This window comes from Crinia signifera, chromosome 6 (assembly GCF_055691185.1).
Source record: "Crinia signifera chromosome 6, ASM5569118v1, whole genome shotgun sequence".
NCBI lineage: Eukaryota > Metazoa > Chordata > Amphibia > Anura > Myobatrachidae > Crinia > Crinia signifera.
This window is the reverse complement of record NC_139222.1, coordinates 254,620,603-254,646,985: the sequence shown is the minus strand read 5'-3', so window position 1 is coordinate 254,646,985 and position 26,383 is coordinate 254,620,603. Positions and strand designations below refer to the sequence as shown.

Below are 26,383 nucleotides of genomic sequence, written 5' to 3'. Positions count from 1 at the left end.
AACATTTCAGATGCCAACATTGTGGACCTATCAATATGTTGACATGATAATAGTCAACAGTTTAAACTCGCTGGCTGTTTGCAAGTTGAGTGACAAGCGGCATGTGTTTGGGGGAGGCACGCCAGCATTTTCTGGGATTTTTTTAGAAGAATGCAGGCATTGCCCAGCCATTGGGAGGGAGAGCCGCTGACGTCAGCAATGGCCTCCTCCCCATGCCTATCACAGCTGCTGGGGGGGACCCATTCGATGGTGAGTAATTGTGCATGGTTTTCCCCCTATGTGCACGGCTGTAAATGTATTCACAGCCGGGCACAGGGACGGAGTGGTGTCTAGCAGATAGCTGGTGATCAGATCTGAATAACCCCCCTATAAACATTGACGTGGTTACCGGTGACCGTTTGACCAGATACCATGTGGATCCATCACCTCCAGCGGGTAGAATTGGTATGTGCATACTTCAGACCAGATAAGGGTCCCGCCGTAGAGGCATATCTTTGGGGTCCAAGACTTGTTGGCTGAACAGAAGCACTGCGCTCACATAACTACAGTACGAACCATTTACATCACACAACCTCAGAAATCCAAAGCAATGATTTTTTTATTTCATTGTCTTCAAGTGCTGACAAAAATGTAACAAAACAAAAAAAAAGGGAAAAACATTCCAATTCCCTCCCACCCTCTGCTGCTTATTCAGCTGGCCAACAGTCACAGCATCCTATGGTCAGTGTAACTCCCCAGAGCTCTTACATAAAAACCTACAGAAAAGAAAATATATTTATATATATTTATATATGTCAGAAATAAAAAGGAATAAAATACAAATGGGGAAAAATGCCAGTACTGCAAAGATGGTCACAGACAATGCAAACAATAAAGGGAACTTTAAAAAATCTGTTACTCCAGGGCGAAACGGTGGAAGTTTACCTGGATCATAACCGGTATGTCAGTGTGCTGTGCTTGTTAGGGTTCTAGGTTCGTCTACTGGTCCCCTAAACACCGCGGAGGCATTCTGCGACCCGAACAACATTTAACCTATAAACTCACTAGGAACTGGTCCGGATTTACTCAGATTTCAAAGCGGGATCTTAATGGCTATCCAAAACACGTGACAGCCATCAGCCAATCGGGAAAAAAAGCCAAAATTGTGATAAATTGGCAAGAACCACTGTTTAAATTTGAGTAAAACCAAACCCGCTTATCTGTACTAGGAACCAGTAATGCTACTGAGGCGCAATCCACATAAGTGGCATCACTTGTACCAAGTAAAGGAATAGATTGAATATGGTCTCCGCTCCATCTTGCGCAGGTGACTGTAGTCCTTAGTGACCACACAGGAGGGTGTGGTGCCCAGTACAACAACAAGGATGTTCTTTAATGAGATGAGTATTATTAAGGCTCAGATCCCAAAGTTCAGGATGCTGGTTCACACTGGGACTAAGGGGGAGGGATCACGAAGACCGCAGTAGCGCAGCAGTGGTCTGCCTCTGTGACTGGGGCTATCAACAGGCAGTATTGCATGCTGCAGCAATGTTTGCACTAGATTAGTATGTCCAACATATCAAACCATTGCATATATGTGCAACAGACCAGCGTACACTAATAGGCACACAGGGGAAAGAAGTGTGGACACGTTTGAAATACGGATCTCTACAGCAAGTGTAGCCAGGGGATGTCACTATATACATTCAGTCACGTGTAGAAATGTGTATACATGATAAGTCAGTACAGAGGCCCCTGTACTTGTACAAACGACTTCAATCTGTATCTTGTGTACAGATTTGCTACATGTATGTAGATTGAGGTCTGCGGCCAGCTACAACTACAAGCTCTCCTGCTTAGACATATCATGTCTAGTTCAGAAGGAACGTTCTCCTGCACAAGGCTTGGACCTGTATTAAGTCGTTTTCTGCCTGCAGCTTCCCCTTGGCAGGTATAGTACCTGAACGAACAGATAGACATACAGAAGATATAGATTATATATTGAGAGTAATAATGAGGAGATGATAAAAGAAGAGCTTGGAGCACTAGTGTACGGGAGTGTTGTAGACGCTGTGGCTAGTTGTGAAGACCACCGATTTCCCCACGTTTCCTAAAAAAGTTCTGCTTACTGCTTCCCTACACCTTTCTCGTGAGAAAGAACAGGAGGGCCACTGGTCTGGGGGAGTCCTCGGTTGTTTACTCCGCCCCCTTGTGCTTTGTAAGGAAATTGCGGTAAGTTAAGTCTCCTTTAACAGGTTGATTTTGGCGCAGATTTTCAATGCAGGTCCAAGTTTTATATTCAGGGCGCTCATCAGATGTTCCTCCTTCAGAAGTAACAAAGCCTGCCCATCAATCTCTTGGGATCGGAAGTCTTCGGCTAAATCTTGGCATCCTGAAAAGTAAGGTAAATTAAACATCGTCTACATATATCATAAGGTAAGGGTTCCGACTTGGAACAAAACAAATACAAGCAGGAATTAGACCATAAAGAGGAAAAATAAATGAATTAACATTTGCCTAAAGACCTATAGTGTTTGCACTGCTTTGTCCGATGTTCCAATGCACAGAGATTGCCTCATGCCTTAAGGCAGAGGTTCTCAAACTCTGTCAGCAACACAAACAGTGCATGGTTTTCCACATCACCCAGCAGGTGCACAGGTGCACCTAATGCTCACTGACATTTTAAAAGATACACAGGTGGTGCTAGTTTTTTCCATTTGTGATTTCTTGGGGAGACCGGGAAGACGTGAACCGTTTGCGGTCCTGGAGGACAGAGTTTGAGAACCTATGCCCTACAGAAGGGATTTTCAACTCACGGCAGACCGATTATTAATGTTGCAATGGCACACCACCAGCCATTCTCGGGGAAAAACAAAAACTGCAAAAAAGTAAAATAAAAAAAATACACATGGTCACCCACAGAAAATAGAAAAAAAGAAAAACATACTGCCCCCCTCTCCCCATAATAAAACAAACATCCCACCCTTCAGTAATAAAACAAACACATTGCACACTCATGAGACACAGTGGTAGCTACCTGCAGGAAGCAGAGAAAGGACCTCAGGTCTATCATGTCCCCTATTGGCTAGAGTGATGCTCACAATGCTGAGCTGTGAGGAGGCAGACAGGTGTGCCAGCTGGCTGGCAGGTATGTATGTGCCCGTTAGGGCTGGCTAGCGGGCTGACAGAACAAGGCGTATGTGTGACACTTGAGCCTCCCAGAAGAGCCTCGCACTGCCCAGACCCGCAGCTGAAGCGAAGGCAGCTCTGACACTTGACAACCATTTCAGTTGCGGTTCTGCGGTCACAGCAGTAATAAACAATGCACTGCAGGATACCCATAAAGTGCTTTTATTATCCAAATGTAGCTGCAAGAGCTGAGTATACACGGAACATACAAAGGTCACCTTGTCCTACCTCATTTACTTAAATAGCCTCCCTGTCCCATGGCATCAAGTGATCTATCCCCAATGCATTTACAAGCAAAGTGGCCCCTTATTACACCAGTACTGTACTGTGAGGTCCCTCTATCTCATGGCTCCCCATACACATTGCTACTGTTCCAAATGAACCCATATACTGTTCCCAGTTACTTGGAAATGAACTAAGTTTCCTTTCCTTTACCTTGTAAAGAAGAAATAAACTCATACACCTCCTCCACACTCCAGCGACTGGGACTGCTAGACAGAAACACAGGATTAATTCCCAGCAGTTCAGAGTTCGAGGGACCACTGGTGGGAGTGCTGCCATCTCGCTCCCCATGTGGCGTTCTGCAAGATGGCGGGGCTGGGGAGGTGGGCGAGAAAGCCTCGTCGTAGCTGGAGTTGTCAGACCCACGGCTGGAATCCTCCTGCAAGAGAGGGGGAGAGAAGGGAGTCAGGAGGAGGAAGAGATCCAGTGGAAGAAGGCTGGAAATGTACAAGTAGTAATTATTCAGCACAGTAGCTTGTACAGCTAAGTAATGAGAATACACAGTATGAACATTACATTTTACATTAGGAGATGTGCAGCTAGATGTAACAGCCAATGAGAAGTAGGAAGTGCTGGACTTTGTGAAAATCTGGCTCGATTATAAAGCAGCATTCGAATACACTACAAAAGCCAACATAACATTGTCATGTAAATGAGAGCCGCTTTAAAATGTAAGAGCTCACGAGCAGGGCCCTCTATCCTCATGCGCTTTTCTTAAAATAATATACACACACACACATATATATCTGCCACCCTAATAATTGCATCAGTGTCCTATCACCTGATGCAATGCAATTTATTGACCATGTACTACTTGTCCTAAATTGTGTTATACTGCAATTCGTTATTTAATTGTTTTTTGTTCATCTACATTATGTATTGTAAGGTGCTGGAACCCTTGTGGCGCCATATAAATAAATAAATAAATAAAAATAAATATAGGTCCAGACGCGCACAAAGTCCTGCACTTCCTGCTTCTCATCGATCAAATTAAGCCCTTCATATTGAAATGATCACTGCAGCCATAAACGGATTCAGTATTGAATCCCGGCGGTCGGGATTCCGGCGTTCAGAATCCCGACGCCGGAATCCCGACAGCCCCCCCTTGCGGGCTCGCTACGCTCGGCACGCTATTTTATTCTCCCTCCAGGGGTGTCGTGGACACCCCAGGAGGGAGAAAGTGTCGGCATTTCGGCGGTCGGGATTCCGGCGTCGGGATTCTGAACGCCGGGATCCCGACCGCCGGGATCTTAACTGCATCCCCCATAAACTACTAGGAGAATAATTTTCACAAATACAGGTATGTTTAAAAAATAATTATATATTAATGTTTCTATGGCCGACTCGGATGTACGCAAGGCCGATTCATGGACAAACTGTTAAGAACATCATCATAGCGATTTGACAATGTATCTGAAGGACTGGGAATACTACGGTATTAAGTGCTAGTATTGGATTTTACACACTGCAAGGAAACTTGTCTCTTCACATAAATCGCTACAAAGAAACATTAACCCTTTGCATTCCAATTTTTTTTCTGGTTTAAATTGTAATCATTTTTTTTTTAAATTTAAAACGGTCTACACTGTTGAACGATAGTAATGTTCTTATTTTAAAGTGGCTCGCCATTGGATCTGCTACTAGCGCTAGGGCTGTTGAGCCTGACTAGACGTTGGCCCTGAAAGGGTTAAGAAGGTTATGCAATAGGTTCCCAGATTGCGGATTCAGTGGGATTTCAGGGAGTTTGTCGCTAAAAGAAACGCGGCAATCGGTTATAATGCTGGCTTTGCCCTTAGAGCGGTGCACCTTAACATAAGCAACGAAGCAAAACTTATCTATCGTCTTAGCGTAGATGGGTTTCAACGTAAATAGGCGCAAGGCACCTCTGTTACCCGTAATCGCTTTCCCTGGATCTTGGCACGTGCAATCTCCGAGCTGTTTCTCCGTGGGCCGCGCCTGCGCACTCTCACACCTCCCGCCTCCTGGAGCTCCTTCAGCTTCTTTCTCTGAAGACGCAGTTGGTGGCTGCAGCTGACGTTATATCTGAGAGAAAAGGATTGTGGAGAAGTCACATGCTAAGCATCCTTACCGAAGGCTAAAGGCAAGCTCGGGCAACCGGAGGCTTTCCGTATGTGCAAAATGCCAATGGTCACAGGTAGAAACATGAGATTTTATGGTTCATGAATATCAAACTATGGGCCTTATTCAGACCTGCCCGCTAGGCTGCGTATAGTCGCTGCCTAGTGAGCAGTTAAATGCCGCCACGACGAACGCACGCCCATCCCGCTGAGCGAATCAGATGTGTTTGCTAACACATCCACTCGTACAGCAGGAGAAGTCATTCGATGGTCACCCACCATCGAATGATTTATCTAGTAGTCTATACTACCATTTCAGATGCCCGCTGTCGAATTGCCCCCTCTTTCCCGCCCACCATTAAGGGAACGCCCCGGCGAGTGTGAAACTTGCCGAAAGTGCCCGCTTCTGGGGTTTGCACATGCGCATATTAGTGCATGCACAAACCCCACCATCGGGGCCGGAGGGAATTTGGACCTGAGCGATCTGGTCTGAATTGAGCCTTGGTCAAATAATGTTTGCCATTGTTTTAACAAAGACTTTGCATATGTCGCCGTCTTTATTCCAGGAAACGAGCTGTATAAATGTTTTATTTTATAGCTTTATAATGAATGGGATATAATATGTGAGGTATGCGGTCAAAGTACTACACAGCGCTCACACATCACCAACTGCCCCCTTGCTACGAAGCCAGGCACAGGCCAGCCACCGTGACCTTCCCCACTCGCACAAAACACTGTATCGCCACCCCCGCAGCGGATCGTTCCTGTCCCCCCCCCCCCCCCCCCCAATCGCTACTTAAACTGTGGTCATGGTGAGACTACAGTTTAAGTGTTGGCTCATGTGCAGATCTCCGGCAGCATTCCCAATGCCGATTTTCCAAAATCAGCGACGGGGTTTGAATCAGGCCCTAAGTCCGTAATACTTAATTTTTCCTGCGGCTTACCTTTTGCCACAAGTAATCGAGCAGAACCTCTTTGAGCCACGGAATTGGCTTGCTGGAGCAAACTTCCCGCAGTACTCGCACTTCAACATCTTTGCGCTACCAGAATCTGTAAATCATGATATTACATTAAGGAAAGTGACACAGAGGAAATAATGGGAGCACCAGGAGAGCGGCAGGCGGCATGCACAAGTCAGAGCGAGAGGGCCGGATGTACCAAGCTTCAAAGAGTGATAAACCACCAGCCAATCAGCTCCTACCTATCATTTTTGGAACCCAGCCTGTAACATAGAAGTTAGGAGCTGATTGGCTGGCTGTTTATCACTCTCCGCTTTATCACTTGATACCTCTGGCCCATAATGAGAAAAGACAGGGGCACATGTACTAAGTGAAAAAGTGGAGCCAGACAAAGCCGCAACCAACCAGCTCCTAACTGCCATGTCACGGCTGTGTATAAAAAATGACAGGTAGAAGCTGGTTGGTTGATACTGTGTCTCTCTCTGAGGCTTAGTATATCTCTCCCACAAAGATAGAACTTCCAGAAGATGTTTGCTCTTAAGTCATCCATCCAACAATGCATTTACACCATTACCTCTATTATTAGCCAGAAATGGAAGAATGCCTGGACATTGGGCCCTTAGCTGAGGAGGTGTAAAGAACTTTTTAGTACTCCATACAAATACTCCATGCCATGATAGGGAGTCAAGAGGCAAATGTACCAACATGATGGCAACATTATTGTGTAAGTTAGTTGTCTGCGAGTGGATTCCATCATTAGGAATGCTATAAAAAAGGTGCCCTGATCACCAATGTAAATAAAACGAGATCCTCAGAATGAGGTATCACGAAACGGAGAATTTGAAGACAGAAAAGAAGTCTAGTCCTCTATTATCTGTGGGTGTGTTTGTATAGGAGTGGTGTTCAGGATGCTTAATTCCTGAATAAGGAGCTTCTACATAGCTAGAACATAAAATGAAGATAGGAGTATTGCTTTTAGAAAGAGATCTGAAAATCATCATGACCAATAGTGGATAAAAAGAACGGTGAGGAGCCGCATGGTAAGAGAACGGTGAGAGAACGTAAAGGCAGGACATTAGAGGTAGTTCCACATAGGAAGTGGTGAGACATACCACTGAGAGTCTGATCTACCGCAGGATGAGGTGGAGAACTCTCCACAGGAGGTGACACTGTCCCAGGTGCAGACTGTTTCTCTGGGTCCTTGGGAATCTGCGGACTGCCAACCTAAAAAGAGACAAGAGTAATTCTCCTCAACCAACAACAGCGAATAACCTTGATAGTGATCAATATGAAGGGTGCTTACAGGAAAGGGTTCTGCTCCCTCCTGGATGACAAAGCCCTCTATAATATGAGTCAGGATCTGTGGCTTCACAATGGCTTGTGGGGGCTTGGAGTCACTGTGCTGACGAGAAGTGACCAAAAGTGTGGGCGCACAAGGGGGAGCGGACACAGAGAGAGCAGGAGGGACTGGAGAGACAACTTCAGACTTATCTGTGGAGTACAGAGTGCAAATAAAATAAAACCAATTTTTTACAAAGAACTGACGACCAATCGCCTAGTGTCAACAAGTGCAGAACATGTACAGCAGCAATAACGGAAGCACGTGATAGGTAAAAACACAGAGGTAAAAGCCCACCAAGTAACAGTGTTGAAAGACAAGAGGAAGACACAGGTTAAAAATACATCAGTCACCCACCAGCCGGAGTGTTGCTCTCCTCCACCGTTGGTGGAACATCTGCAGGGGGGGATGTCTTTGCAGGAAGTGTTGGGGAATCCTCCCGGTCCTCCTCAGTCTCTGCCTTCCTCTTGCCAGCTCCAGACATCTTGTTCTTAAAATAAAAAAATTGCTTAGAGGAGTCCGGTAAAAAAGAAGTATTAACCTAGTCCTCTATCCCTTATAGACACTCACCTGCAGGACGCCATAAAAGGCTGCTTGGGCTTCCTGCACAACTCCAGACACAGAAGTGGGAACAGGGGCTGGAGAGGGAGGGAGTGTCATCTGTGCCAAGGAAGACCCTTGTGATGGAACTTGGCTGCTCCCCAAGGCAAGAGCTTGGGCAGGACCTTGCTGTCTGGCACCGACAAGTTGTACAGGAATGTGAGGCTGGTTAGGAGGGGGTGTAGGAAGAGGTCTCGCACCTTGAGTAGGTTTCGCTGCCAGATGCCCTTGGAGGTTTAAAGGAGGAACCCCTTTCCCAGGTTGTTTTGGTTGAATGGGCACGGGGGCTTTTGTTGGCAATGATGCCTCAGGAGTCTGCAGCATAGGCTGTACAACCAGAGTCTGCTGTGAGGGGGGCACCTGCAGACCTTGCTGCGAAGGAGCCTGAGGCTGCTGCTGTGCCAGCTGCAGGTGAGCGGAGGCGTGGACAAGCTGAGACTGTCGGTGTTGGTGGATGGCAATCTGCTGCTGGAAAACCACCTGTTTCTGCTGCAGGACCGAGTGAGGCTGAATGTGAGTGTACGTAGCTGCGGAAGATTATGGAGGATGAGAGAGAATGTAGGACAAAGGAGGTCAAATAAGGATCGATCCGTGGAACAAGACAAGTGGATGAGAATATGCATAGAAAGAATATACAAATCAAGCGACAAGAACATTTATAAAATGCATGAAAAGGGTTTGGGGGAGAAGTTAGAAAGAGGGACAAAGCAAAGGGGTTTACAATAAAATAAAAAAAAGAAATAAAAAAAAATGAATCAATTGTGAGGCAAGTACTGACAATCACAATAAAACAAACACCTTGATGGTGCTATAAAATAGGAAAGCATTGAAATATTAAAAAAGTTATTTTAGAGGATATGGATTTAAAGAAGAGATGGCATTTACATTTCGGATGGCATTTAATAGGTGTGTATCTTTTCTAGTATTCCTGTAATTAACCCTTTTGGACCACTTGGCAATTCAAAATGGACATTATTTAAAAAAAAAAAAAAATGATTGCATAGACATATCGTGAGGACTGTAATTGTACGAAAATACTGTTCCTCCAATGCTTTATGTACTAAAAAATAAAAATGAAATTTTATATGGTCCACTTTCATCTACTTTACCAGTGTCATCAATGGGATACACTGCAAACATGTAATGGGTCACACATGGTTAAGTGTCATACAGATATGTCCTCATACATCTTTGTTGCAGTCACGCCAAACAGCCCCTTTAGGCACGCTAGGTCACGTAAGAACCATACAGCGCCTGGTGTCTTTTTTGCTGAAAATACTTCTAAAGCCCCGTACACACGGGGGAGATATATTGCCCAGTGTCTCCTTTTCATCAGCGACCAGAGATGGTCGCTGATGAAAGGGAACCTCTGCCGGCGGTGCTGCAGAGGTAATCAGCTGGTCGCAGGAGCAAGCTCCTGCGACCAGCGATTAGAACGGGGCTGAAAACGGTAGCGCGCACCCGGCGATTTATCACTGGCAATATGGTCGCCTGCGACCATATTTCCAGCGATTTCAGCCCCTATCACCCCCGTGTGTACACAGCTTTAGTCACAATGTTACATGCCTAGAATGCACAAAGAAACCGTGCTGCTTAATTGACACTTGTGCAACTGAATCTGTACAATGTAGCAGCCACATCTTTTTTGGAGTTCAGATCAGTATACAGACTCAGGGTGAAATTTACTAAGATGGGAGTTCTATTTTACATGGGATATTGCCATCGGCAACCAATCAGAATAAACTTCTTATTTAATTAGCACTTTCTACAAGATAACAGATAATATTGCATTGGTTGCCTATAGCAACATCCCCAGTGAAATAGAACTCCCAGCTTAGTAAATTTCCCCCTGGGTCACACACAATATACAAGTGTTATATGAAATGACTCAGAACAGTCTCCTTGTGCATCCTAGTTGCTTTGCGTTGCGAATAAAGGAGCCAGTACATCTGATGCTGCGAAACCCAACCCGCAAGCAATGCGGATCCATTAACCAGTTAAGCCGACCATTGCTGACAATCCGACGGTGGGTCACGGAAATGATGCGCGTTTAAAAAATGCACGATTCTACAATCCCGACCGAAAACCCTATACGATGTTCACGTGTACTGGAGGCGCACTGACGCCATGTATCTCGCACTGCATGACGTACTGAGGCAAGATGTACAAGAACGCACCTGGTAGGTTACCTTCAACTTAGGACTTACTTTACTTAAAAAGTAATGCGCTATAACAGGGTCTCAAGGAAGTCAATTGCTTAGTTCTATCAATCTTTATCAGCCTCATTTCAGATTGAAAAATACTTAAGCCAAACAATCTGGCCGGCTAGAGAGAAGCAGTTGTTCTGTACTCACCGGAGCTAATCAGGGTCTGGTTGGGTGCTGGCGTGGCAGCTCTGGTCAAGTTGATGCCAACACTCTGCTGCACGGCCTCTCCTTCTGCCTTTCGCCCTTCTGCCTCTGTCTGACTCCCCTGGCTCACTGTGCCCCCTATTGGAATCATAGGGCTCTTCACAGTCTGCGGTAACGGGGAAGAGGGCAGTTGTGAGGGTGCGGAGGAAGAGGGCACCGGGTGAGCGGTAAGTTTGGATGAAAGAGTAGGAGCCGGATGGGCCATGGTTGTCCCTGCAGCAGTGGAGGTGGGCTGAGCAGTCTGCTGGCCTCGAACAGCCAGGTTTTGAACCTGCAGAATAAAAAACAGTTGCAAAAACATTTAAGAAAGTTGGGTGAGAGATACAGGTTATAGACAGTAATGCTCTATGACCCAGCACTAAGGGTTCTACAGAACATACACCAGGTTTGCTTTTGCCTTACTAGACATTGTTACTTCCTATTTAACTGAACTCTGACATATTATAAAATACATTTTTGATTGAGTGACACCCTGGCCCAGGGTGTCACTCACGGTCACCTACATGTAGAAGTCCCAATCTAGCTAGAATTCTGCTGGGCCGAGCTGCGTAGGTTGGATGCTACAACATATGAACCCTAGCTCACTTACTTGGTCAGAATCTTGATGCATGGCTTGGTTCTGGGGGGACGTTACTTCCTGCTGAACAGTAGCAACGGAGCCATTGGGCATCAGAATAAGCTGCGAGTTCAGAGGGACACCACGGCCAAGGGAACGGTTTACTTGTAGAATGTTACCCAGCTGCGGCTGCTGCAGGGAGAAGAATGGAAATTCAAAGGCCGATGTAAAACTTTGACACGTATCAAGATCTAATATGTGTTCTGTTATGGGTAAGGGTCATAGGCATCTCTATTAAGCCCTTTCACATCACAAATCCCGGGTCGCACCCAGGATTTGGACCAGGGTCCGTCCCATCACAGACGTCAGAACGGGAGTAGGATGGACCGGCGGCATGTCATTGGTGGGTGGAAGAGGCAGCGCTTGGAGCGGACGCTACATACTCTCTATAGGTTGAATGGGACCAGGTCCCCAGTTCATACTGCACAGCAACCCGTGTCTGATGCGGGATTAACTCTTCTTTTAACCCAGGTCGGAATGCCAGGTTGCTTGGTCCAGGGTTGCCCACACTGCAAATATGGTTTGATACTTATCTATCCGGTATCCCGTACCGGAGCTACTATAAAAAAAAAATTACTGGAAAAATGGCCGCTGAGCATGCGCAGTGGGAATGTGTTTTTGAAACATGGCTGTCACCATGTTTCCCGTAGACCTGCACACAGGCCCCCTTCTCTGATAAAATGCTACTGGTTAGGTTAAAATGTGACAGGACATCGTACTGTACACAGGAAAAGGAGGATGGTGACTGGAGGAGTGCGGTATTGGCCAAGCTGACTACTGAGACCAGCGGGAGAAATCCTGGACAGGGCTGCTTTTTACTACCATCTAAGTGCGGGACTGCCTTGGCTATTTGATTCATTTCAATACTGCGAATATACACACAACCTAATAATGCTTAGCCTGTGACTGCATAGATTCCAGCTGGTTATAACTGACATAATGCTTTGACGGACAGAAGCTAAAAACCAGGACAGCTCACCTAACAAAAATGCCTCATTGTAGCAGCATCAGTGCTTGCTCTCCTCTGAGAGATTTATAATGGCAATTTGGCAAATGTATGATCTACAGAATGGTTTATATAATTAGAGTGTCATTGACATTGGCCAATATTGTGTGTTTAATGTGATTTTATGCAAATTCTGAACTAAGTAACACCCCTTTCACATCGCAGCTAATTACTGGGTTAATCTGGTCGGCCCATTTCCCGTTCACGTCAATGGAGGCGGAAGTGCTTGGAGCAACGCCCCCCGGAAGACATCAGCGAACCAGAGGAGACCAAATGCAGTGTCGCACCGGGACTGAACTGTTTCAAAGACCCGGCGCAACCCGGCATTTGCAGTCTGAAAGCGGTATAAAGTAGTTAATATTCCAACTAGTGCGGTTTCATTTGTTGCACTTTCAGTAGAGGTCTAGAAGACCCGGAACTACCAGATGTGAGATACAATAAAGTGATAGGAACAGTGCTATAAACTGGTGACAATACCAGGAATGTTGTGACAATACCAGGAATGTTATTCACATAAAACTCACTGAATGAGAAATAGATAATTTTAACATCAGATGTTTGCGGCAATTCACGGAAGCTTCATCCTACAAAAAAAGCCGGACTTCGTAGTTCCCTTAACCTTCATTTTATGGGTGCCGGACGGCTCCCCGACAGTCGGGATTCCGACAGTCATTCCTTCGACGTCGGAATCCCGACTGCTCCCTCGTGGGGGTCCACGACCCCCATAGAGGGAGAATAAATTAGGTGGCGAGCTCAGCTCGCCACCGTGCCCGCAGCGTGGCGAGCGCAGCGAGCCCGTAAGGGGCTTCATTGCGCTCCCCCCGCTGTGCAGTCGGGATTCCGACGTCTGACTAATGACTGTCGGAATCCCGACTGTCGGTATAATATACCACACCCCATTTTATGGCCTAGCAATGGAAATGTGCTAAAAGTGTATTCATGGGTGAGCAATGGCATATAGGGGGCACTGTCAGGGAAATCTTTGTCCTCCTAAAAGTATTCATTATAAATGGAGATGGAAAGGGAAGCTACAAAAATTACTACATAGGGTATTAGTGGCCTGTGGGGCTGTGCCAAGCTTGGAGAAGGAGGTAGCTGAATGAGCTACTGGCCTGGGAAGCCTAGATTCTATGCAGGACACAATAACATTTCAAGACTAGTAAGGCATCTTTGGAGTGGAACATCGTCCCCGATGTCAGAGAGTTCTGTCTCAGTTGCAGATCTGATCATGTGGACAATGACCCAAAACATTCAACTAAAAAGCACTCAAGAACGCATAGGAGCAATACATCGGACTACTCAGTGGCCTCTAGGAGTCCTTCATCAAACCAGAGACACGGCAGACAACAATGGATCAGTTAATTTTGTCACTTTCAAGTTACATTTTTGTATCAATAGGTTTCTTTGTGGATATCTATTTTTCAAATGCGATTCCCAAAATCAGTGCTCAAACCCCCCATAGAAACATTCCTGGATGTACAGTGTCTTCCAGTGGTCAGCACAATTGGGAGACGTGGAAGGGACATAACAGATTTCCAGCTTAGAAGAGGAAAGATTACTGTGCAATTTCGGTTACTTGCTATTTACATTCTTGCCTCTCAGGAAACAGCAAGTACGACACTAATCGGAATAACACCGACCAAGTGTCCAAAGTGACCATCACAGAAGCCATAAGGAAAAATACAGAAGTTGTACGGCAGCACCTAAGACCAGCACACAGTACCGTCTGTGTGAGCACTGCAAGAAGGTCACTGCATGATTATGATATAGCAGAGGGAGGAGCTTAAACAGTCTGGAGATATCTAAATCCCGAGTCTTTTTTATCCCAAAGGACCAGTGTCTTGTAGTGTAACATAACGTACGTAAGTAGTTTTCATTCTAGCACCCGATATCTTTGAAAACCCATGCAGTTCCTGTTCCCTGCCTGAGGTGTCGCTGTCTGCTGTGGTGTTTCTAGCACAGGTCTGGTTTGCATATCAGTGCCGATATACAGACCACACTGTGCTAGAAGCACTACAGCAGACAGCGATGCCCCAGGCAGGGATGAGGAACTGCATGGGTTTTCAAAGATAGCGGGTGATAGAATGAACACTACGTAAGGGACAGCGGCCTTGTGTACAGATCCTTTGTAGGGGGTGGTAAAGGCGGGGTGATGGGGACTAAGAAGAATTGTTCTTTTCCAAGTAATTTGCTTCACTGAAAACTATATACTGCATGGGTCTTCAACCTGTGGCCCTCCAGATGTTGTGAAACTACATGTTCCAACATGCATTGCCACATTTTTTCCTATAAGAGCATGCCAAAAAATCTCAGGGCATGCTGGGACATGTAGTTCCAATACATCTGGAGGGCCACAGGTTGAAGACCTGTGATATACTGTATAACCCACAGTGTGCGTTATGGTGCTAAGGACATAGCACATGACAACTAGTGCATGCTAACTACTCAACATAAACCTTCAAACATTGTGGCTGTAATGCAGATCAAGTCTCACCTTCCATGCAGAGAACTAAATGGTCCTATACCATAGAGCTTGCAAAGCTTGTTAGTCCAGCAGTACGACTGCACTTAGGAGGGTTTTTTTTTTCCAGAGAAGCTGCAGCTTTTGTGGCCAGCATAAGTTAAATATAATGGTGAGGCAAAGATGAATGTGCAATAATGACTTTACCACATGGTGTATTGGAAAGAAATAACGATTTTGTTAAGTCCTCTTTTTTTAAACGACTTGGACTTCTGCTTAGTGTACTGTCGATTGTCGCCTTTCAATGTTTCAACTTTTAAATGTTAATTGATGGTATACGAACATATGCATGAAATGTTATACCGAAATCCTCCTACTTACTCGTAGATACATCTGGGTCTGTGACTGGCTGAGAGGTGGGGAACTGGCGTTACTGAGCAGAACAGATTGGGTGAGTGTTGTTGCACTGGGGGCGGTGACATTCTGGGCGCGGCTCAGTAGCTGTGCGGTTGAGCTGGTTGATAGGCTGGCCTGCTAAAGACAACATGAAAGGAGTTAGACATCCAGCGACAGCACAAAGCCCTTCTCAAACAACGTGATTATATTTGCTAAGCGAATATGCAAAGTGAAAGAAAAACGGACGAGAAACAATGTATTAAATCTGTAATCCGCAATCCCTTTGTCCAAGGTTATGTCCCCAAAGGGATTCTACTTACTGATCCTTGTGTGGTGCTTGTCTGTTGATTGGAAACTGTATTGGGAGAGGCAGCCTGGCGGGTGGCAGCAATGGTAGCCTACAATTGGGAAATAGATATCAGATAAATGTGGTTTTGTGACCTGACTGGACTAGGCATACAGTAACGCGTAGTCCTGTTTTTTTGTAAAAAACTTTTACTTAATCTGAGGCATAGTCAGGTATACAATGCAATAGAAAGGCAGAGGTTTTACAAGGACAGTAGCAAGGCTACTAAAATTATAAACGGTATCCCTAAAGGGCCCCATACATCAGCAATTAATTGTGACAATTTTCAGATATGGAGATGATTGCCACAATTACTTTTAGATGTGTGGGCTCCCCCTTTTGACAATCCCAATCAAAATCGCCAATCGATTGCTTAATCAGGTTTTTAAACATGTTTAATAATCTGGTATTATCTGCAGATCTTTTTTATATGTGTGGGCATTCCCAATTCGTCTTCTTCATCTATTTACATTATGAACAGCAATCGATTGGGCAATTTCCAGATATGAAGATGCAATCTTTAGATGGAAAAATCTGCCGATCACTGAAATAAATCTGTAATGTGTGGGCAAGTCCAATAGATTGTAGAATCCATTTATCTGGCCAAAAAATCCCTGGATCTGGAAATCCATTAATTGTGATTGCTGATGTATGGGGCCTTTAACCCCTTACCGACGCAGCATGTTTTTGCCTTCCTGACAGAGGCCTTTTTTTCAAATCTGACATGTATCACTTAAGTGGGGATAACTTTTTTTTGCTTTTACTTATCCCAGTGATTTTGAGATTGTTTTCCCGTGACACATTGTACTTTAAGTTAGTGATAAATTTTGGTCGATAGTTTTTTTTTTTTTGTGAAAAATACCAAAATGTCGTAAAAAAAATGAACATTTTGCAATTTGCAAAATGTTACATTTTCTGCTTGTGAGACAAATAATCATACCACTCAAAATAGTTAATAACTAACATAGACCATATCTAAACTTTATTATTACATCATTATTTCAACTTTCTTTTATTTTTTTTGGACACTAGGGGGCAGCAGAGTCTAAATTTTACACATCACACAGTAGACGCTGCTTTTGGCTGTTCACGTTTGAACAGCCAATCGCAGCGATCGCCCATGGCGGGGGGCATCGCTGCCCCCCCTGGGCAATGAGGGAAGATGTCTGCTGTCAGGGACAGCAGACATCGTCCCTCTGTCACCGCGTCCCTAGACGCGGTGACACTTTGAAGTCATGACGTACATTTACGTCATGTGTCGGGAAGTACATCCCGACCATGACGTAAATGTACGTCAAATGTCGGGAAGGGGTTAACTAAAGTCATATTAAACCTGTGAGTGCCAAGGGAATTTGTTAAAATTGAAAAAAAAAAATTCATTGCACTATTCAGGCAGGTTGCATTCAAAATATTTAAGCTTTCCATTAAAACTCAAACCGTGACGTAAAAGCATTACAATGTAAAAGAATGCTAGGACTTTAGCTACAAAGGCAAAGATGTGTAATACCCACTACAAAGGCTGTGCATTATTGATGGCTGTCTGGCCTGGTAATTTAGTAGGCGGAACAATCCATAGAGCAAGCCCGCAAGGGGATTTTTTTGTGCTCGCCCCTCTGTCCAAGTCCCGGCAGTTGGGATTCCGACATTGGTGTAATAACCGTCGGAATCCCGATGAGCGGGATGTCATACCTTAACCCAATTTACACAGGATCTGTGACTGATTTAAACCAGGTAAAATGCAGGCTTTAAGTTAGCCAACCACAGAACCTGTGTAATTGCTCAGACTCACGCATTATAGGGATATAGGGGGGTATTCAATGTAGGGTCAAGACTGTCAGGTTTGCCCGACAGCCATGGCCATGACCCTGTCCCGTTCTCGGTCGGCTTGACAGGGATTTTGCAGGCGGGATTCAATGTCCCGCCTGCCGACCACCAAGAAGGGGGTGTGGTCGCGAGAAGGGGACGGAACTCCGCGAGCTCGTCAATTGCCATCTGTTCTAGGCAGAACATGCCCAACTGAAGACAGGCACGTTCTGCCGAGATCGCTGTTCAATGCTGTCGGGGAAGACAGCATTGAACAGGGCCCCGCCGCCATTGCCCCTGTCGAAAAGGGTGGCGGGAGATTGAATACCCTCCATAAAGGCAAACAAAGTTATTTAGATTAAAAGCACAAAACTCCAATTCTCAAAACAATACACAAAATTTGTGTTTAACAGGCCACCTCTTATTTATACTGTCCCCTGTGCTCATTATAACAAATATTATTGCAAAGTACTTTATGTGCTTTAAGTCTATCCCAAATGTTCTTGTTTACAATCCCTATACTGCCACCGTTAGTCCATGTCCAAAGCTGGAAGATCACACCGCAGCTTACATAATTATATCCCAGTAGCGCCAGACAGTGTAGATAACACAACCACTGATCCCTTTCCAGTAGAGATGACTCACCTGCTGGACCGCAGCAAGACTATGCAGCTGCGCATTACTAAGCTGCTGTTGCAACATCAACTGGTGGAAATACTGGGCTGCGTTGGGCTGTCTGTGCAAAGCCTGCAGAGCCTGTAGAGAAAGGTATATGGTTAAAGGCCGCACAACGCACAGGCCTTGACCTAAAAAGATACACACAGAGGTAATGTTGCTTAGTACAGGTTGCTGCAATGTAACCTGGTTAATCTGTAATAAAGCTCTTCCAGAGAATACACTGGAACCCTGAATCTCTCGAATCGGAAAACATAACAGCACAACAGGACTGTAAAAGAAATGTTTTCCCAATGCCACAAAGTCAGTAAGAAGATTGGTTGGATATTTGGTCATGATTCAGATATGTTGGGTACTGTACCGCCGCAAGGAATCGCCTGTGCAAAACTGTCCAACTAAAAAGAAAATGCAGAAGGACGTGTCTGTAGGTAAAAAAAAAAAAAAAGACGCCTCCCAATAGCATCTGTGTTCTGAGTATTGTGTTAAAGAATGCAGCCCTCAGCCAGTCTGTATAAGCCGAGGTCCAGGAACTTCGTGTCCGGCGATGCAGACCCTGGATTAAGCAGGCTTCAAAAGAAAAAAAAAATGGGGGTGACACCCACGTTTTGTAGAATAGTCCCAATAGCGACTCCACCAAAAGCTGCAGCATGTCAATCATGTTGTGGATAGGGGGGCGGCACTGTGAGGATGAAAACAGGTCCTGTGTATGTACCGCACCCCGACTATTGTATTTGTTGGCAAACCGTCAGGTTGTTCAAATCCAAATCAGGCCCATTTGTCAGTCTTATTTCACAAACAAATAAAAGATTATGGGGATTTAGTGTACGGCCTTTAATTTTTTTCTTTTTTTTTTTAAGAAGTTACTAAACAGAGTTTAAAACTTCAGTGAACAATGTATTGATTTATTGTTACTTTTAGTAAACACGTGACTTTAGGAACGCATCCTCCGACCTTTTCATACGCCCACTATCCACGTCGGTGTGGAGCTGATTTTATATAGTGTGGCGAGCCCGAAGCGTGGCGAGCCCTGCGAGGGGACACGGAATACATGTAAAGTAATCCGCGTACGCTCGCCACGCTTTGGGCTCGGTGGCTCGCTACGCTATATAAAGTCAACTCCACGCCGACGTGGATAGTGGGGGTATGAAAAGGTTTGGAGGACGCGTTCTGCTGAGTTCGCCACGCTTTGTGGTGGCGTGGATAGTGGGGGAGTGCGTAATAGCAAGTTTTAGGACATACAATCATATTATTGTATACCTAATGTAATGGCATCGCACACCCGATAAAATTGCATGCAATTTTGCGAGAGGTGCGATGCGATCCCCCAGGACTAAAAGTGCAGTGAATACATTACATAGGAAAATCGCACCGCATCGCATGCCCTTAAAATGGCCCATGCGATGCAATGCGATTTTCCTAAGTTACCGTCCGTATGCTAATTGGGCGCCCAACTAACATAAGTACCAAATAAATGCAATCCGGTAATAGTTTGAATGACATCAATATCTTTAGAGTAAGGGATTTGTTGAGGATGGGATGCATTGGCGTTCTGGGTGTACGTAGGAAATAAATACTGTATATATGGACATTTGCATACACATCTTTGGTGCACATACTATACCATTTAATTATAAATGAGCTTATATGTGGTCCTTATGGCTGGCAATTTAAATAAGTAGCATAGCATACCTGCACAGCCTGCCGTTCATATAGAGACATCTGTGATATCTGCGGACGGGAACTGGCACCAGACGCTGTGCTCCCATTGGTCGAGGTGGAGTTCTGCTCACTCTCGGTTTCCATGTTAGCTCCCAGATCTAAGAAATAGAAAGATTTAATTAATGAAATGTCTTTTTTTCCCCCCTTCCCTTGTTAGTTCTATGCAGAGCTTTTAAGAACCAAATGTGCTTCAGATTTCTTTTAATGGAATGACACCCCCTCCCCCATGTTCCCAAACAGCCACATACTGAACACATCAGTATTCAGATTTCAGAGTGTGAGTTAAGGTAAGATTTGATTTTATGAAATATTTCGTTTTAGCCAACTTTTTATTCTATATACCAAACAAAAAAATAATAGCTATATATTTCTGAATTACTACTGAGGGTGCATCCAATTAGCTGCAGTAAATTACTGCAGCTAATTAATCCCCCAAGGCTATCCGATTAGCCATGACAAGACGGCACTTACCAGGGATGCATGTAATCCCCGATAACCAGCCCTTAGGGACCCGTTTTCCACAACAACACATCGGTATGGGGACTTATGCCGGATCCCATGTGTTATCAACTGTACCACACAGTAAACATGGGCTAAAACTGAATAGCCCAATAACAACCATCGGTCAAAACGAAAACTAAAAGCCTGTTTATCATTGTGATACATTACTGCCAGCAAAAAGGTTGCCTCACTGACTTGCAAACATACTTCATGAGTGCATTATACTACAAGTGTAAAGATATAGTGGTTACGGAGCAGAGGCAGGGAATGTGTGGCTAGTAGACTTGCAGTATCCTACATGAATTCCAGCATATACTGCCAAGCAAATCTGCATGACCCGACACCTAAGCCTCACTAGATGGAGAGGGGCGCTCCAACCAGGGGCTTAGTGAGGGTGGAGCTTGAGCACCAGATGCCGGCAGGGCCAGAAGGTACCGTCTCTCACAGTAATCGGCTGGGAGTGAGGGTGGCTTTCACACTGCCTGCATGTTCCACGTCACTGAGTGCAGTGCAGTGCAGAGAGTCCAGTTCGGGCAAAGGGAGGTTTAGAGGTTTGTCAGAAGAATATTTCCGGCTGTCCAGTATCTGCATTCAGTAATATGGAACATGCAGGCACTGTGGTGGCCAACCTCTTTCTCTCCTCAGTCCAATTACTACTTGTCACAGAGCCCCAGCCTGTCAATCATATGGAAGCTCCAAACTAGAAGGAGCTGCTTCCCTCTTTTTGATGAGAATTGGTGTGTAAACGTGTGTGCGCATACTGTATTTGTGTGGCTATGCCGTGACATGAGCCTACATGTGTGTCATGGTGTGTGTTGGAGTCCGAGGCGAAGCATGGAGCAGAGTACTGAAAAATTGTGTATGCACAATTGCAAAAACATGAAGAAAGGGAAAATATGCAGATACGCCCGGGAAAGCCACAATATTGTCAGGTGCAAATAGCGGGTGATGACGACAGACGCAACCAAAAGCAAATTAAATGTCTTGTGATTAGTGGTTTGCCAGTGCTCCATTGCGCTTTGGACATGGATTGTGCAAACAGAGATATTACTGCTGATATGCTGCATATTGTTGGAAATACCTTATTTATTTTAAGTAACTTAAGTAATTAACCCCTTTTTTATGACAAACTCGTGTAACGTTCAATGGAATTTGCTGCGCTATATAAGAAACTGTAAATAAATAAGCCCATGTGCTTGTATATATTATTTAGATAGCCAGTAAGCACTGGTGTGGGAAACAGGGTAGCCTACATGAGCACATGACGGAGTGTCGCCATCTACCCTAATGACCTGTGCTGCACAGCTTGCCCCCATCTTCACGGTGATCTTTAACTCCTCACTGGAGCCCAAGAAAACACCAGCGATGGACCTAAATGACTTCAGGCCAATTGCACTAACTTCAGTGGCCATGAAAGCCTTCGAGATCCTGGTACTGAAGCACCTAAGAGAAGTGATCAAATCTCATCTTGACCCCATGCAGTTCGCCTACCAAGCGAACAAAAGTGTAGAGAATGCGGTCAACCTTGGGATGCACTATATCCTACTGGACCCATCATATAGCAAATATACAACTGTATAATTAGCTGTACTACTGTATAATACTATTGACTTATTATATTTATGAACCATCAGATGAAAATTAGTACAAATTTCCAAGGCACGACAATGTAAAAAAACATAGAAAAAAAAACAATTGAGGCTGTGTATCTTGAGTTTTCAACATAGGTTACATTATTCTGTAGCTGTTTCTCATAGGTTTTCATAAAATAAAAAAAAGGTACAGTTCAGCAGAATTATCAAGTAGAGGTTTCCTTTACAAAACACGGGTGGACTACACTTGGCCCATACGCAACAATGACATTTTTAGTGAGGTATAATGGAGAAATGTTATTTCTATCTTCAAAAAAATATGCCTAGTCGCCTGACAGTGGACTGGCCAGTACAGCACTGTACAGATCACGTTTACATGTGAATACTTTGTAGTCATTAATCATGCAGATAAGGACAATTTCATAAGAACCTTAAGCTGGCCATACACTAGAAGGACCTATATACGACCTGCTTACGACCACAATCAAAGTTGACAGATCATATGTGCAGCACGTATGATCTGAGGAGCGACCTCTCGACCCGCGGGACCATGCATCGTACCGATATTGCTCATGATGTGCACACAATCGATTGCACGACCCATCAAAATCATGCATTTGTACACGATATCGCTCTAGTGTATGGCCAGCTTAACTCTTCTATCCGCTCTTCAGCAGCACGCATCTTGCACCCCATAGGGGAGGCAGCAGCAGATAAGAATCCTCCTAATAGGTATCTATACATCTCACCTATTCATTAATACAGTGGTTCCCAAACTGTGTGCATAGGCTCCCTGGGGTGCCTCGGAGCACTTACAGGGGTGCCTCAGGTTGGTGGTCCAGAACCAATTCAAACTAGTTGTGGCCAATGAACCAGGCAAAATCAGTGCTTGGGGCTTCCAATTATAAAATATGTGGGGAAACAGAAGTGAATTGTGTTCCTCACCACATAACTGGACCTAAGGATGACATTTAAGCACAACTTATTTCATTTAAAAAAAAAAAATGTAATTCTTGGTAACAGACTTTGGCCTAGGGGTGCCCTGAAAAATATTCTGATACTCTAGGTGCCGTGATTCAAAAAAGTTTGGGAACCTCTGCATTAATCGTAAGGTACTTGGCTGTGATAATTGGTGCCCAAAGAATGTATTCAATTGTTTGAATGTGATGCATGAAGTGCTAATTGGACAGCCCAAAGTCACACCTGTCACACATTTCTGACCGTCACCTAAAGACGCTATGTGCAGACATACGAGTGCTCGTGGCACTTGCTCCTGATCAGAGCAGCAAAGGAATTCACCTATTATAAGTTGAGAACAACATCTTATTTTACACGTGTCATTAAGAGGTGAAACAGGGAGCTACAATTCAGTCTGAAGTAAGACTGGAGCCCCATTCACATTACACAATTTAAAAAAAAAATATCGCCCTTCTGAGCAATATCATTTAAAAGAACAATGTGTAGTGTGTATGCTCAATATCGTGCATTATGGTTTTACCTAAATCCACACTTAACTTAAAAATGCTTTATTTACTCCTTTATACAGGACCATTGTCCCCTTCAGTAATTCCTTCTAAAAGGCAGCAAAAATCCAGTATTGTGGAATGTAAAACACATTTTTAAGCATAAAATATAGACTGGAAACATAAAGGGATCAACTTCAAGGAATAAAATAAACAAAATGAAAAACAAACTGGATTTCATCCCAAAATAATAAATGCTCTCTCTAGATTAGACCATGAATGATTTGGTTCCACTTCATGAATAATGAATGAACAAGAGCAAGGAGATTCAGTGCATCCTCACTTCACAAAATCCTACAACTATAGCCATGGCGCACATACATTTGGTCCCATGATTACTATAGCCATGGCGCACATACATTTGGTCCCATGATTACTATAGCCATGGCGCACATACATTTGGTCCCATGATTACTATAGCCATGGCGCACATACGTTTTATCCCATGATTACTATAGCGATGGCGCACATACATTTGGTCCCATGATTACTATAGCCATGGCGCACATACATTTGGTCCCATAATTACTATAGCCATGGCGCACATACATTTGGTCCCATAATTACTATAGCCATGGCGCACATACATTTGGTCCCATAATTACTATAGCCATGGCGCACATACATTTGGTCCCATAATTACTATAGCCATGGCACACATACATTTGGTCCCATAATTACTATAGCCATGGCGCACATACATTTGGTCCCATGATTACTATAGCCATGGCGCACATACATTTGGTCCAATAATTACTATAGCCATGGCGCACATACATTTGGTCCCATGATTACTATAGCCATGGCGCACATACATTTGGTCCCATGATTACTATAGCCATGGCGCACATACATTTGGTCCCATAATTACTATAGCCATGGTGCACATACATTTGGTCCCATAATTACTATAGCCATGGCGCACATACATTTGGTCCCATAATTACTATAGCCATGGCGCGCACATACATTTGGTCCCATGATTACTATAGCCATGGCGCACATACATTTGGTCCCATGATTACTATAGCCATGGCGCACATACATTTGGTCCCATGATTACTATAGCCATGGCGCACATACATTTGGTCCCATAATTACTATAGCCATGGTGCACATACATTTGGTCCCATGATTAATACAGGTTGAGTATCCCTTATCCAAATATCCATTATCCAAAATATTTAGAAAACCATACATTCCAAAAAGTGAAAAAAGATATATATTTTGGTTTTGCTAAAAAGCACTAATGATATATAACTGGCACTACTGGGGACATCTGTAACAGCAATACTGGGGATGTAATACTGTATGTAACTGGCACTACTGGGGACATCTGTAACAGCACTACTGTACGGATGGTGTAATGGTTAGCATTTCTGCCTCACAACAATGAGGTCATGGGATCGATTCCCACCAAGGCTTTAACTGTGCAGAGTTTGTATATTCTCCCTGTAATTGTGTGGGTTTCCTCCGGGTACTCCTGTTTCCTCCCACAGTCCCAAAATATACTGGTAGGCTAATTGGCTCCTAGCAAAAATTAACCCTAGAATGTGTGCATGTGGTAGATTGTAAGATCCACTGGGGCAGGGACTGGTGTGAATGCTAAAGTATTCTCTGTAAAGCGCCACGGAATATGTGTGCGCTATATAAATAACTGGTAATAAATAAATATGTAACTGGCACTAAATATGTGCAAGAAAATGATTGCTTGCCATTTAATTTCAGCATCTAAGATAGTACTCAAACTGTTTCATGTTTTGAAACCTTGTTTTATAAAATAGATTTGCGTGCATTTCATGTGTTTGTACAAAATAAACGCAAGGGTTACTCAACCTGTATAGCCAGGCGCATATTCATTTGGTCCCATGATTACTATAGCCACGTTGCACATCCATTTGGTCCCATGATTACTATAGCCACAGCGCACATCCATTTAGTCCCATGATTACTATAGCCACAGCGCACATACATTTAGTCCCATGATTACTATAGCCATGGCACACATACATTTGGTACCATGAATACTATAGCCATGGCGCACATCCATTTAGTACCATGATTACTATAGCCATGGCGCACATACATTTGGTCCCATGATTCTTACAGCCAAATGCAAATACATTTTTGTCATAAGATTTATTTCTAGAACATTCATGAAACCTGCTGCAGTGTATCTGAATGCCTGTGTCCATGTTGTTCTGGAAACGGATGTGTTCCTACTGATTTAACATTTAGGATTCATAAGGTGGTGGTACATTACATATACAGTAGCAAAGCCCAAAATCCAAAGCAGAAGAGATCTTGACCATTGCTGTATATGTAAGATTCTTATACGTTTGTGATATTGTCCAGATGCAATAAATATATAACACATACACACAGTACAGTTACAGTATGTACATGTATGTGAGACTGAATGATGAGGGGCAGACAGATGGTCCTCTTGCAGCTGAGTGACTACTAGAAGCTGACAGGCCATGCTGGGACTAGTAGTCCTAGGACAGCTGCACCATCACAGGCAGGTAACACTTACACACCACACAGTGCGGCTGGGGCAGTAATGCACGCAGCCTGGACACTGCATACTTGTATATACACAGTTTATGTATGTACACAGAGAGGGGGAGGAGCTCTGTGTCCCCCAGTACACAAGCACTGGCAGGGCCCCGGAGACCCCCCGCTCCCGTCACACAGAGCTCCCGGTCCCGCGCTGACCCCTCCCTGACCTCCCCAGACCCCACCGTCCCGCGCTGACCTTTGACCTCTCCCCGCCGCTCACTCCGAGCTCAGCGTCTCCCTCTCTGTCTGGCTCTTTCTCTCAGCCCCAGCCGTCATTTCCGGCCAGACGGCTCGACTTCCGGAGCACGTGACCCCCGTCGCTGCCGCCCTCCCTCTTTCCTTCGCT

The 26,383-nt window shown here is 44.5% G+C and overlaps 1 protein-coding gene across 4 annotated transcripts; it reads right to left on the bottom strand.

The window, feature by feature from the left end:
- Window positions 1–580: 580 nt before the first annotated feature.
- On the bottom strand, window positions 581–26,383 carry LOC146009225 (polyhomeotic-like protein 1). Of its 4 annotated transcripts, none has more exons than XM_083149383.1 (15): window positions 26,234–26,383; window positions 19,830–19,957; window positions 18,111–18,221; window positions 15,637–15,714; window positions 15,302–15,454; window positions 11,427–11,585; window positions 10,781–11,108; window positions 8,397–8,953; window positions 8,184–8,316; window positions 7,791–7,978; window positions 7,600–7,711; window positions 6,473–6,578; window positions 5,334–5,493; window positions 3,604–3,829; window positions 581–2,371 (listed from the first exon to the last, which is right to left on the bottom strand). In XM_083149383.1, exons 2-15 carry the CDS (start codon window positions 19,941–19,943, stop codon window positions 2,217–2,219), a joined length of 2,580 nt encoding a protein of 859 aa, XP_083005509.1. In that variant the 5' UTR covers window positions 19,944–19,957; window positions 26,234–26,383; the 3' UTR covers window positions 581–2,216. The 4 variants fall into 4 exon arrangements, with proteins under 4 accessions (XP_083005509.1, XP_083005511.1, XP_083005510.1 ...); XM_083149385.1 differs by having other exon boundaries at window positions 5,343–5,493; XM_083149384.1 differs by having other exon boundaries at window positions 15,302–15,451.